Raw genomic sequence first — 15,154 nt, forward strand, 5'->3', positions numbered from 1 at the left:
CGTTCTTATTCTGTGCTTTGCTCATGCATATATTTTGGCCTATCTTTTCCTTAAGTCAGAGCCCATCTATTTTCTACCTTTCTTGAATTTTTCAATTATATTAAAATATATATAGTAGATGTGCATATATATTTTCTATCACTTATTTGGATACTGAGTGGGAGCAGAGGCCGCAGTACATGCTGCCATCTTCATCCAATCTCTCTCATCACTGTATTTTGTTGTGTTTTGTTTGTTTTGTTTTGTTTGAAAAGTTAGAACCCTAAGGTGTGAGTTGACAGAGTTCTTCAAATTATCTTGTCTAAATTCCTCATTTCACAGATTATAAAACTGATTACAAAGAAATGTGAAGAGACCTGCCTGAGATTACCAGCAAATTAGGTGTAAGGTTGAGATAAAAACTGGGCTCTTGTGACTGATGCAGCCCTCTTTTCTCTTTACTATTCCACTTCAGTCTGCATACAAAATATTCCTTTTTCAAAGAACCCTGTGGACAATTTAGGTCCCTATATTAAGTATAGCCAGTTTGGGTGAAAGACTGATCTAATATTTATGGTTACCTCTAAATGAAAGGAGCAGAGAGAATCCTGAAAATCTTTACATCTTAATAACAAGCATCATACTCCTGTAGCTGTGGGAAATGTATAAAGATTATCTCATTGGATCCTTTCAGCAACTCTGTGGAACAGATATTATCATTCCTATTTTTACAGATGCAGACACTAGAACTCAGAGACATTGAGTGGCTCATAGAACTAGTAAATGACTGAACCAGACTTTGAACATGGGACTTCTGATTCCGTATCCATATTTCTTGTCATTTACCTCATCTATGTAAACACACCCTATGTTCCTTTTAGAATATCCTCGAACAGAATCTGAATGGGAAAACAGCTTTGCTTTGAAGATGTTCCTCTTCCAGTTTGTCAATTTAAACAGTTCTATCTTCTATATTGCTTTCTTTTTGGGGAGGTAAGTCAACTCCATAGGCATTATCTTTGCAGAATGACAGAGATTGTCAACAGTTCCACTGCCAGTTTGTTAACAGGGGTGGCAAATTCTTGTCCTCTGCTTTAGAAAACTGTCCCAATCAATCTTCACATGCTTTTTCAAATCAAAAGACTTCTCAGTACAGTGCTTCTAGCTACCACTCCCAATTAAAGTTGGCATAAAAAAATAAAATCATATAACCGAATCACTTTTCTGTATGCCTGAAACTAACACAATATTGTAAATCAACTATACTTCCATTTTTAAAAAATAAATAGATAAAACATATATGCCATCCTTGGGTTGAATTATGACTCTCCAATCATAAGTAATGGTTTTGTTAAATAAGAAAATAATTTTTATGTAACCCCAGCTTACAGTTCCTTAGTGGGGAAACATACCTATCATGGTAATGTTTTTCTTTTCCCTAAATTTGCTGCAAAATATGAAAAAGAAGCATATTAAGCTACTGGTTCTGGTTTGCCATATGCTTAACACTCTGACAAATGCCATGGAAACATACTGAAGCTAGAAACATTTTAAACTAAACCATTCAGCACATTGTATTAATATTTGTTAACTAGGTCAAGAAGACACTAAAACTCCACAGGTAAAAGTGGAAAATTTCATTCGGTTGGTTTCTCTGTACTTTCTCAACTCATTGATATTGACTTCACACATCATTTTTCCTTTTTAAGTTGGGTCCTTTGATGTGTAAGCATGACCTAAGTCAACTGTTTGGGTACAAGTTGCTCCAGAGAACACTTATGTCTCTACCCACACATGCACTTGTTGTAATGCATTAGTAAATGTTCTTCAGTCAACCCACATAAACGCTAATGAATTAAAATGGCTTTTTACAGATTTGTAGGCCATCCAGGAAAGTACAATAAACTTTTCAACCGGTGGAGACTGGAGGAAGTAAGTAATCTTGTAAGGGTGGGTGTGGGGATAGGCATGGATATGGACCAAGGACTATGGGAGGAAGAGGGTGTGGGAAGGGAGAGAAAGGGAAGGTGGAACAGGGAATTTCAGGCATGCTGATGATGTGTTTTTGATAAAGGAGACTTCCTATGGTTTCAGAAATGAAGGAACTAAGTCTTTCCAAAAAAGAGGGTGAACTTGAAGGTTAAACCCCAAGATCCTGACCTCAGCTCTTTTTTTTTTTTTTTGGAAAGCAGGAATTTGCTCATGTATTTATTTATTTTTATTTATTTATTTATTTGATTGTGCCAGGTCTTAGTTGTGGCTCGTGGCTCCTTAGTTGCAGCACATGGGCTCCTTAGTTGTGGCATGCGAACTCTTAGTTGCGGCATGCATGTGGGATCTAGTTCCCTGAGCAGGGATCAAACCCAGGTCCCCTGCATTGGGAGCCCAAACTCTTACCACTGTGCCACCAGGGAAGTCCCTCAGCTCTTTTTAGTATTCCATCAAAATTATTTTTTCCATTCACAAAGCCCAGAAATTTAGCTCCAGGACTGTTTTTCTTTGGGGGAGTTATTATTGTCTATTGTACTGGTTTCCAAACTTTTAAACATGCTGGGTTTCCTTTTAAGCAGGGAAAATTTAGTCCAAAAGAAATCTTACTTCAAATACTAATTTATAAATATAGAGGTATATCTTCAAAGTCTCATATTTCTTTATTGATTTATTATATGTATGTCATGGAAACAAAATGTCTAGGAATAATATCTCTCTGTCACAGTGTAAGAATATTTTATATTTTCACTGAGACTGACAAATTGTCCTCCCAAATGCCATGCTCTACCTATAGAGTATGAATTTACTTTTCAGACTTTTGCCAAGAGAAACATTTTAATTTTTACCAATAATCCAAAGGATATCTTCTTTTGATTTCAGTTCCTTTAATTACAAGTGAAATGGAGAATATTTTTCATATGTTTGTTGACATTTTATACTTCTGTGTGTGTATTATTCCTGTTTATTTTCATTAAACTGTTTTTCTGTTTTAATAATTTAAAAACAAATAAAATTAGACTCTAATCTTTCATATTTGCTGCAGACATGTTTCCATTTTCTTGTATATAGTTTAGTTTTGTTTTGATATATTTTTTACAAAACTATATAGCATTTTCTAATCAAAATATTACTGTTGTTAATGGTTTGGGGAATTTGTATCATGACAAAAAAAAATGTATTCTCCATTCAGGAAATTTTAAAAATTCACATTTAAAAAAAAAAACATTTTATTTATTTATTTTTGGCTGTGTTGGGTCTTCATTGCTGCGTGCGGGCTTTCTCTAGTTGCAGCGAGCGGGGGCTACTCTTCGTTGCGGTGCCTGGGCTTTCTCATTACGGTGGCTTCTCTTGTTGTGGAGCCCGGGCTCTAGGCACACGGGCTTCAGTAGTTGTGGCACCTGGGCTCAGTAGTTGTGGCTCACAGGCTCTAGAGCGCAGGGTCAGTAGTTGTGGTGCACGGGCTTAGTTGCTCCGCGCATGTGGGATCATCCTGGACCAGGGCTCAAACCCATGTCCCTTGCATTGGCAGGCGGATTCTTAACCACTGTGCCACCAGGGAAGCCCAAAATTAACATGTATTTTTAGCTAATGTTATTTTTTTTAAATACTGATATCTTTGGCCCATTGGAAGTTTATTTTGGTGTAAAGAGTAATCAAGATCCCCCCATGCCTAATTGGCAGGCACACATTTAATAAATAAATGTAATAAATACATTTTTTCATTCGGCAAAATGAGACTGTAAGATTTTTTATATTCTACATCTTGAAATTTCTGGACTCTGTTCAGTCTCATTGTCAGACTGTTTATTCCTTGTCTAGTTCAAAATTGTTTTAATTATTCTAATGTAAAATCCAATTTAATTTGTGGCAGCATTAGTAGGAGGTCATAATTTAGAGAGAGGCTAAGAAAAGATTACCTGAGAAATAGGAGACATTCCTAGTCTCTATCTAAAAAGTCCCCAAAACTCAGGGCCTCTCTCATTAATGTTGTCTCCCCAGAGTCTTCTAAAAGTTTATTGGAATACATGGAGAAAGCCTAAAAATCCCAAAGAACATATGCTTTATATCACAGAAAACTGGGCTCAAATGTTAATATTGCTGATTATTCATTCTTTGTCCTTAATTTAACCTCTCTGAATATCTGTCTTCTCATCTGTGAACTGGCAATAGTAACACTTAGGTTGCAAAGCTGTTAATAAATAAGAGATAATTTGCATAAGACAATTAGCACAGTCCCTGGACTGCAGGAGGAACTCTATAAATTGTAACTGATGTTTATCTATGCTCTGTCTCTACAGCCACCTGGGTATTATTCTATTGGTCAGAGATCAACTAAGGCCTTTCATAGTCCCAGGCCTCCTGAAAGTCCCCAAATCAGACTTGCAGCTTTCTTTCATAGCCCAGAAGGATGACTGTATCTGCTAAACGGTTTTCAGCTACCCAAATGGGGGGAAAGAAGCAAGGCTTACTTTTTCCAGGAGTGTTCAGTGGAGTTAGCAAGGGTAGTGTGGGCAACAGTGTAGTCACACGCAGGTAGATCTGCATATTGATGCCATTTTAGTGGCTGCTAGCACCAATAATTTTGTTTAATTGGGTACTCTTAATTGTGAAATTATTGGAATTCATGATTCTTCTTTGAAAGTACCAGGGGAATAATTATAATACTAATGTCAGGAAAAATATTTCATAACCATCCTAGATATTTTCCACAATACATATGACATAGATAGTAGCCATATTTTCCAACAAAGGATTATTTATTTTGAAAAAAACTCACTGAAATAAAAATATGTGTTTGTGATAGACCCTAGAAATCCTGGAAGTGTAGATAGAAAAAGTATACATGATGGAAGATAAGAATTGACCCTCTGAATTCAATCATACAGCAAGCATTTATTGACACATATTCTACCCTAGGTCTCTGCTGGGTAATATGTGGTGTACAGATGAAGAAGTCTCTTTCCTTCCTTTGATGATGTTAATAGTCTTGAAGAAAAGAACATAACCATGATCTGTAACAAATATTTTGTCTTTGGAATCTGACAGTATACATTCTAATTTTGCTGCACCTCAATGCATGATCTTAGTATCTCTATGTCTCAATTTTTTTAATGTGCAAATTGTGATAAGACTAGCCATTTCAGTAATATTGGCCATAGGTGGATTAAATTGGATCATGCATGTAAAATCCCTGGCATAAATAATGGTAGCCATTATAAAGAAAGGAAAAAAGTACTACAATTTTATTTAGAACATTTACGAACTGGCTATACTGCACTTCCCTCATACTATGCCATATAATATCTCATATATGTAAATCTGTGTAAAATGTTAATAATAGGTAATATTTAATGAGTGTTTACTATATGCCAGCACATTCCAGCAATTGGTTCTAAGTGTTCTACATATATTAATGCATTTAATCCTCACAACAATTCTGTTATTACACTCATGTTACTGATGAGAAAACAGAAACTTAGAGAAGTTATATAATTTGCCTAAAATTATTGAAACATACCTATAAATTGATGAAGTCATCAATTTGATATCAATTTGATATCAAATTGATGGCTTAGTGATCTAAGTAGCTTAGTAATTAGCTAGCAATTATTCTGTAGCTTAGTAATTATTCTGTAGCTTAGTAATTATTCTGCCTCAGACATTCTACCAAACCCACTTATGGTATATATGTAGCAGAGTTCAGGGGGTCCTAAATTCAGAAGGAGAATGCTTGGATAGGAGACATGAAACTTCTCCACACAGTAAAAATTATCACTGGCAAACCCTCTCTCTGGCTCAGATTAGGGAGTTTTAAATTACTGGGCTGGAAACAGAAAAGCAGGCTCTTTGTGTCCTAAGTATTTGTTCCCTTTGAAGTCCCACTGGTACTGATTTGATAGAAATAGAAACTGTAGATCAAAGCTATAGAGACCATCATCCTTACAAGCAGGACATGAACCCATTTCCAAAGAAAAAGACCCATGCTTACCTACCCAAATATCTTCTATAGTGCAAAGTTTTCAAGCAAAACACATTGATTGCAATTTTCATTGGAATCACACTTTTGTTTGTGTGGGTTTCTAATGCTGTTACTGAGCATCTGAAAAAGCAGAGGAGCACAGAGAAGGCAACATTGGGATCATGCTGACAAACTATTTTGTGGCATACTTTTATCACTTAAAATACATTATAAATATATGTAGATACTCCCTCTCCAGGAGATACGGGAAAATGAGTAACTTTGCAGTAGAAACACTTGGCAAATACTATATTAACCAAGTGATGAAGGTTAATATCACTAGTGATGTCATGTGGATACCATGTGGCCCTGATGGGATGTGATGGAAATGGCACTTTACCTCTGTGCCCTGCCTCCATTCTTAAAGCACATAACCCCAGTCTAAATATGTGAAAACATCAGACAAACCCAGATTTGGGGATTTTCCACAGGGTGCTGGTCCAGCAGTACTCAGAATTGTTAAGGACATGAAAATCTGAGAAACTGTCTAGACCAGAGGTGACTGGGGGGAACATGACAAATAAATGCTATGGGGTATCCCACGTTGCGTCCTGGAGCTGGTGAAATCTAAGTAAAGTCTGGAATTTGGTTAATAGCAATGTACTAATATCGACTTCTTAACTTTGACAATAGACCTTGGTAATGTAAGGGGCAATGGAGGGAATTGGGGGAGGGCTGCATGGGCACTCTCTGTACTATGTTTGTAAATTTTCTGCAAATTTAAAATCAGTCTGAGACAAAAAGCTGATTTTTAAAAATATTGTCATATTTGTCATAGAATTAAATATTTTGCTATCACCTGATTGTTAATAGATATGTAGTATTCCAGAGCATTCATTAAATGTGATCATGCCTAGCACAGAGCTTGGCAGTACTAAGTGCTCATTAAAAGTTAGATTTTTTGGTTATTGCTGTTATAATTTTGATCAATATTCCAATGTATATTACTGAAAACTTCCCTATCAGATAGCCTCATATGCGCTATTTCTTCCCTGTTTTTATTCTCTTTACGCATTGATATAAGGTGCCCTGGCTTTAGAATTTGCTGTACAATTTGAATGTGGGGGTGTTTAAGGCAACCTAGAAGAACAAGATCATTAATGCTCTTGTTGTTCTGTTTCAGTGTCATCCTAGTGGCTGTTTGATAGACCTTTGCCTCCAGATGGGAGTTATCATGTTTTTGAAGCAAATATGGAACAATTTCATGGAACTGGGATACCCGTGAGTACTTAATTTTTTTTTAACATTTTTATTGGAGTATAATTGCTTTACAATGGTGTGTTAGTTTCTGCTTTATGACAAAGTGAATCAGCTATACATATACATATGTTCCCATATTTCTTCCCTCTTGCATCTCCCTCCCTCCCACCCTCCCCATCCCATCCCTCTAGGTGGTCACAAAGCACCGAGCTGATCTCCCTGTGCTATGCGGCTGCTTCCCACTAGCTATCTATTTTACATTTGGTACTGTATATATGTCCATGACACTCTCTCACCCTGTCACATCTCACCCCACCCCCTCCCCATATCCTCAAGTCCATTCTCTAGTAGGTCTGTGTCTTTATTCCCGTCTTGCCACTAGGTTCTTCATGGCTTTTTTTCCCCTTAGATTCCATATATATGTGTTAGCATACTGTATTTGTTTTTCTCTTTCTGACTTACTTCACTCTGTATGACAGACTCTAACTCCATCCACCTCATTACAAATACCTCCATTTCATTTCTTTTTATGGCTGAGTAATATTCCATTGTATATATGTGCCACATCTTCTTTATCCATTCATCTGTCGATGGACATTTAGGTTGCTTCCATGTCCTGGCTATTGTAAATAGAGCTGCAATGAACATTTTGGTACATGAATCTTTTTGAACTATGGTTTTCTCAGGGTATATGCCCAGTAGTGGGATCGCTGGATCGTATGGTAGTTCTATTTGTAGTTTTTTAAGGAACCTCCATACTGTTCTCCATAGTGGCTGTATCAATTTACATTCCCGCCAACAGTGCAAGAGAGTTCCCTTTCCTCCACACCCTCTCCAGCATTTATTGTTTCTAGATTTTTTGATGATGGCCATTCTGACCGGTGTGAGATGATATCTCATTGTAGTTTTGATTTGCATTTCTCTAATGATTAATGATGTTGAGCATTCTTTCATGTGTCTGTAGGCCATCTGTATATCTTCTTTGGAGAAATGTCTATTTAGGTCTTCTGCCCATTTTCGGATTGGGTTGTTCATTTTTTTGTTATTGAGCTGCATGAGCTGCTTGTAAATCTTGGAGATTAATCCTTTGTCAGTTGCTTCATTTGCAAATATTTTCTCCCATTCTGATGGTTGTCTTTTGGTCTTGTTTATGGTTTCCTTTGCTGTGCAAAAGCTTTTAAGTTTCATTAGGTCCCATTTGTTTATTTGTGTTCTTATTTCCATTTCTCTGGGAGCTGGGTCAAAAAGAATCTTGCTGTGATGTATGTCATAGAGTGTTCTGCCTATGTTTTCCTCTAAGAGTTTGATAGTGTCTGGTCTTACACTTAGGTCTTTAATCCATTTTGAGTTTATTTTTGTGCATGGTGTCAGGGAGTGTTCTAATTTCATACTTTTACATGTATCTGTCCAATTTTCCCAGCACCACTTATTGAAGAGGCTGTCTTTTCTCCACTGTATATGCTTGCCTCCTTTATCAAAGATAAGGTGACCATATGTGCGTGGGTTTATCTCTGGGCTTTCTATCCTGTTCCATTGATCTATATTTCTGTTTTTGTGCCAGTACCAAACTGTCTTGATTACTGTAGCTTTGTAATATAGTCTGAAGTCAGGGAGCCTGATTCCCCCAGCTCCATTTTTCGTTCTCAAGATTGCTTTGGCTATTCGGGGTCTTTTGTGTTTCCATACAAATTGTGAATTTTTTTGTTCTAGTTCTGTGAAAAATGCCAGTGGTACTTTGATAGGGATTGCATTGAATCTGTAGATTGCTTTGGGTAGTAGAGTCATTTTCATGATGTTGATTCTTCCAATCCAGGAACATGGTATATCTTTCCATCTATTTGTATCATCTTTAATTTCTTTCATCAGTGTCTTATAATTTTCTGCATACAGGTCTTTTGTCTCCTTAGGTAGATTTATTCCTAGATATTTTATTCTTTTTGTTACAATGGTAAATGGGAGTGTTTTCTTAATTTCACTTTCAGATTTTTCGTCATTAGTGTATAGAAATGCAAGAGATTTCTGTGCATTAATTTTGTATCCTGCTACTTTACCAAATTCATTGATTAGCTCTAGGAGTTTTCTGGTAGCATCTTTAGGATTCTCTATATATAGTATCATGTCATCTGCAAACAGTGACAGCTTTACTTCTTCTTTTCCGATTTGGATTCCTTTTATTTCTTTGTCTTCTCTGATTGCTGTGGCTAACACTTCCAAAACTATGTTGAATAATAGTGGTGAGAGTGGGCAACCTTGTCTTGTTCCTGATCTTAGTGGAAATGGTTTCAGTTTTTCACCATTGAGGACAATGTTGGCTGTGGGTTTGTCATATATGGCCTTTATTATGTTGAGGAAAGTTCCCTCTATGCCTACTTTCTGCAGGGCTTTTATCATAAATGGGTGTTGAATTTTGTTGAAAGCTTTCTCTGCATCTATTGAGATGATCATATGGTTTTTCTCCTTCAATTTGTTAATATGGTGTATCACGTTGATTGATTTGCGTATATTGAAGAATCCTTGCATTCCTGGGATAAACCCCACTTGAATATGGTGTATGATCCTTTTAATGTGCTGTTGGATTCTGTTTGCGAGTATTTTGTTGAGGATTTTTGCATCTATGTTCATCAGTGATATTGACCTGTAGTTTTCTTTCTTTGTGACATCTTTGTCTGGTTTTGGTATCAGGGTGATGGTGGCCTCATAGAATGAGTTTGGGAGTGTTCCTCCCTCTGCAATATTTTGGAAGAGTTTGAGAAGGATAGGTGTTAGCTCTTCTCTAAATGTTTGATAGAATTCACCTGTGAAGCCATCTGGTCCTGGGCTTTTGTTTGTTGGGAGGTTTTTAATCACAGTTTCAATTTCAGTGCTTGTGATTGGTCTGTTCATATTTTCTATTTCTTCCTGGTTCAGTCTCGGCAGTTTATGCATTTCTAAGAATCTGTCCATTTCTTCCAGGTTGTCCATTTTATTGGCGTAGAGTTGCTTGTAGTAATCTCTCATGATCTTTTGTATTTCTGCAGTGTCAGTGGTTACTTCTCCTTTTTCATTTCTAATTCTATTGATTTGAGTCTTCTCCCTTTTTCTCTTGATGAGTCTGGCTAATGGTTTATCAATTTTGTTTATCTTCTCAAAGAACCAGCTTTTAGTTTTATTGATTTTTGCTATTGTTTCCTTCATTTCTTTTTCATTTCTTTCTGACCTGATCTTTATGATTTCTTTCCTTCTGCTAGCTTTGGGGTTTTTTTGTTCTTCTTTCTCTAATTGCTTTAGGTGCAAGGTTAGGTTGTTTATTCGAGATGTTTCCTGTTTCTTGAGGTAGGCTTGTATTGCTATAAACTTCCCTCTTAGCACTGCTTTTGCTGCGTCCCATAGGTTTTGGGTCGTCGTATCTCCATTGTCATTTGTTTCTAGGTATTTTTTGATTTCCCCTTTGATTTCTTCAGTGATCACTTCATTATTAAGTAGTGTATTGTGTAGCCTCCATGTGTTTGTATTTTTTACAGATCTTTTCCTGTAATTGATATCTAGTCTCATAGCGTTGTGGTCGGAAAAGATACTTGATACGATTTCAATTTTCTTAAATTTACCAACGCTTGATTTGTGACCCAAGATATGATCTATCCTGGAGAATGTTCCATGCGCACTTGAGAAAAATGTGTATTCTGTTGTTTTTGGGTGGAATGTCCTATAAATATCAATTAAGTCCATCTTGTTTAATGTATCATTTAAAGCTTGTGTTTCCTTATTTATTTTCATTTTGGATGATCTGTCCATTGGTGAAAGTGGGGTGTTAAAGTCCCCTACTATGATTGTGTTGCTGTCGATTTCCCCTTTTATGGCTGTTAGTATTTGCCTTATGTATTGAGGTGCTCCTATGTTGGGTGCATAAATATTTACAATTGTTATACCTTCCTCTTGGATCGATCCCTTGATCATTATATAGTGTCCTTCTTTGTCTCTTATAATATTCTTTATTTTAAAGTCTATTTTGTCTGATATGAGAATTGCTACTCCAGCTTTCTTTTGATTTCCATTTGCATGGAATATCTTTTTCCATCCCCTCACTTTCAGTCTGTATGTGTCTCTAGGTCTGAAGTGGGTCTCTTGTAGACAGCATATATATGGGTCTTGTTTTTGTATCCATTCAGCCAGTCTGTGTCTTTTGGTGGGAGCATTTAATCCATTTACGTTCAAGGTAATTATCGATATGTATGTTCCTATTCCCATTTTCTTAAATGTTTTGGGTTTGTTATTGTAGGTGTTTTCCTTCTCTTGTGTTTCTTGCCTAGAGAAGTTCCTTTAGCATTTGTTGTAAAGCTGGTTTGGTGGTGCTGAACTCTCTCAGCTTTTGCTTGTCTGTAAAGGTTTTAATTTCTCCATCACATCTGAATGAGATCCTTGCTGGGTAGAGTAATCTTGGTTGTAGGTTTTTCTCCTTCATCACTTTAAGTATATCCTGCCACTCCCTTCTGGCTTGCAGAGTTTCTGCTGAAAGATCAGATGTTAACCTTATGGGGATTCCCTTGTGTGTTATTTGTTGTTTTTCCCTTGCTGCTTTTAATATGTTTTCTTTATATTTAATTTTTGACAGTTTGATTAATATGTGTCTTGGCGTGTTTCTCCTTGGGTTTATCCTGTATGGGACTCTCTGTGCTTCCTGAACTTGATTAACTATTTCCTTTCCCATATTACGGAAGTTTTCAACTATAATCTCTTCAAATATTTTCTCAGTCCCTTTCTTTTTCTCTTCTTCTTCTGGGACCCCTATAATTCGAATGTTGGTGCGTTTAATGTTGTCCCAGAGGTCTCTGAGACTGTCCTCAGTTCTTTTCATTCTTTTTTCTTTATCCTGCTCTGCAGTAGTTATTTCCACCATTTTATCTTCCAGGTCACTTATCCTTTCTTCTGCCTCAGTTATTCTGCTATTGATCCCATCTAGAGTATTTTTAATTTCATTTATTGTGTTTTTCATCGTTGCTTGGTTCTTCTTTAGTTCTTCTACGTCCTTGTTAAATGTTTCTTGCATTTTGTCTATTCTATTTCCAAGATTTTGGATCATCCTTACTATCATTATTCTGAATTCTTTTTCAGGTAGACTACCTATTTCCTCTTCATTTGTTAGGTCTGGTGTGTTTTGACCCTGCTCCTTCATCTGCTGTGTGTTTTTCTGTCGTCTCATTTTGCTTATCTTACTGTGTTTGGGGTCTCCTTTTCACAGGCTGCAGGTTCGTAGTTCCCGTTGTTTTTGGTATCTGTCCCCAGTGGGTAAGGTTGGTTCAGTGGGTTGTGTAGGCTTCCTGGTGGAGGGGACTATTGCCTGTGTTCTGGTGGATGAGGTTGAATCTTGTCTTTCTGGTGGGCACGTCCACGTCTGGTGGTGTGTTTTGGGGTGTCTGTGGCCTTATGATTTTAGGCAGCCTCCCTGCTAATGGATGGGGCTGTGTTCCTGTCTTGCTAGTTGTTTGGCATAGGGTGTCCAGCACTGTAGCTTGCTGGTCATTGAGTGAAGCTGGGTCTTGATGTTGAGATGGAGATCTCTGAGAGATTTTTGCCGTTTGGTATTACGTGGAGCTGGTAGGTCTCTTGTGGACCAGTGTCCTGAAGTTGGCTCTCCCACCTCAGAGGCACAGCCCTGATGCCTGGCTGGAGCACCAAGAGCCTTTCATCCACACAGCTCAGAATATAAGGGAGAAAAAAATAGAAAGAAAGAAAGAGGATAAAATAAAATAAAATAAAGCTATTATAATAAAAAATAAGAAAAAAAATTATTAAGAGTAAATGTATTCAGAAAAAAATTTTTTTTTAATTTTTAAAAATAGATTTATTAATTTTTATAGTAAAAAATAAGAAAAAAATTTTTAAGAAAAAAATTTATTAAGAAAAAAAATTTTAATTTTTTAAAATAAAAAATATGAAAAAACTTATTAAAAATTTTTTTAATTTCTAAAAATAGAAAGTATGGAAAAAATTATTAAGAAAACATATATTAGGAAAAAAAAATTTTTTTAAGTAAAAAAAAAAAAAAAATGGACGGACCTAACCCTAGGTCTAATGGTGAAAGCAAAGCTATTCAGACAAAATCTCACCCAGAAGCATACACATATACACTCACAAAAAAAAAGGAAAAGGGGAAATTAATATATCCTGCTCCTAAAGTCCACCTTTTGAATTTGGGATGATTCATTGTCTATTCAGGTATTCAACAGATGCAGGCACATCAAGTTGTTTGTGGAGCTTTAATCCGCTGCTTCTGAGGCTGCTGGGAGAGATTTCCCTTTCTCTTCTTTGTTCGCACAGCTCCCAGCGTTCAGCTTTGGATTTGGATCCGCCTCTGCGTGTAGGTCGCCTGAGGGCGTCCGTTCCCCGCCCAGACAGAACGGGGTTAAAGGAGCAGCTGCTTCGGGGGCTCTGGCTCACTCAGGCCGGGGGAGGGAGCGGTACGGTGGAGGCGGGGCGAGCCTGCGGCGTCAGAGGCGTCGTGACGTTGCAGCAGCCTGAGGCGTGCCGGGTGTTCTCCCGGGGAAGTTGTTCCCGGATCACGGGAGCCTGGCAGTGGCGAGCTGCACCGGCTCCCAGGAGGGGCAGTGTGGAGAGTGACCTGTGCTCGCACACAGGCTTCTTGGTGGCGGCAGTAGCAGCCTTAGCGTCTCCTACCGGTCTCTGGGGTCCGCGCTGATGGCCGCAGCTCGCGCCCGTCTCTGGGGTCTGCGCTGTTAGCCGCGGCTCGCGCCCGCCTCTAGAGTTCATCTAGGCGGCGCTCTGAATCCCCTCTCCTTGCGCACCGCGAAACAAAGAGGCAAGAAAAAGTCTCTTGCCTCTTTGGCGGCTGCAGACCTCCTCTCCGGCTCCCTCCCGGCTCGCCTTGGCACGCCAACCCCTTGAGGCTGTGTTCACGCTGCCAACCCCAGTCCTCTCCCTGCGATCCGACCGAAGCCCGCGCCTCAGCTCCCAGCCCCGCCCGCCCCATCGGGTGAGCAGACAAGCCTCTCGGGCTGGTGAGCGCTGCTTGGCGCTGAGCCTCTGTGTGGGAATCTCTCCATTTTTCCCTCTGCGCCCCTGTTGCTGTGGGATCCGCGCTGATAGCCGCGGCTCGCACCCGTCTCTGGATTTCATTTAGGCAGCGCTCTGAATCCCCTCTCCTTGCGCGCCGCGAAACAAAGAGGCAAGAAAAAGTCTCTTGCCTCTTCGGCAGCTGCAGACTTTTTCCCGGACTCCCTCCCGGCTAGCACCAAAGCCCGAGCCTCAGCTCCCAGCCCTCGCCTGCCCCGGCAGGTGAGCAGACAAGCCTCTCGGGCTGGTGAGTGCTGGTTGGCACTGAGCCTCTGTGCGGGAGTCTCTCCGCTTTGCCCTCCGCACCCCTGTGGCTGCGCTCTCCTCCGCGGCTCCGAAGCTTCCCCCTCTGCCACCCACAGTCTCTGCCCGCAAAGGGGCTTCCTAGTGCCTGGAAACCTTTCCTCCTTCACGGCTCCCTCCCACTGGCGCAGGTCCCGTCCCTATTCTTTTGTCTCTGTTATTTCTTTTTTCTTTTATCCTACCCAAGTACGTGGGGATTTTCTTGCCTTTTGGGAGGTCTGACGTCTTCTGCCAGCGTTCAGTGGGTGTTCTGGCTTACCTCTTTGAAACATAAAGTTTGAGGAACATAATTTGAAAATATTTGAGTAAATTAGGTATCAAGTGCCTAGCACAGGATCTGACATGGTGTGGGTACTTCATAAGCACAGTCAAGATGGTGTAGTAGTCATTGTAATATTAAGAATGATTCTTGTTGTTATTATTATCTGTGTACTTCTGTACATACCAAGCACTTTGGATATCACATTTTCACGATGGCCTTGCCCATGAGGTGAGCCTGGATTTTGTATATCAAATCCCAAGGGTACCATGGCAAATGACATCCTGGTGGGGTTTTCCCAACAGCTGGACGAAGGCCTTTCTGAAGAAACTCTAGCAGGAGTGAACCAGTCCCTA

At 38.9% G+C, this 15,154-nt stretch overlaps 1 protein-coding gene across 1 annotated transcript in view; it reads left to right on the top strand.

The window, feature by feature from the left end:
• The window catches only part of ANO3 (anoctamin 3), a 425,544-nt gene that overhangs the window by 397,714 nt on the left and 12,676 nt on the right, over positions 1 to 15,154 (top strand). The window contains exons 19-21 of the mRNA XM_059931289.1: positions 861 to 972; positions 1,854 to 1,911; positions 7,113 to 7,210. Coding sequence (XP_059787272.1) covers positions 861 to 972; positions 1,854 to 1,911; positions 7,113 to 7,210 — 268 coding nt within the window. The remainder of the gene's footprint in view (positions 1 to 860; positions 973 to 1,853; positions 1,912 to 7,112; positions 7,211 to 15,154) is intronic.

The sequence above is a fragment of the Balaenoptera ricei genome, chromosome 8 (assembly GCF_028023285.1).
Source record: "Balaenoptera ricei isolate mBalRic1 chromosome 8, mBalRic1.hap2, whole genome shotgun sequence".
Lineage (NCBI taxonomy): Eukaryota > Metazoa > Chordata > Mammalia > Artiodactyla > Balaenopteridae > Balaenoptera > Balaenoptera ricei.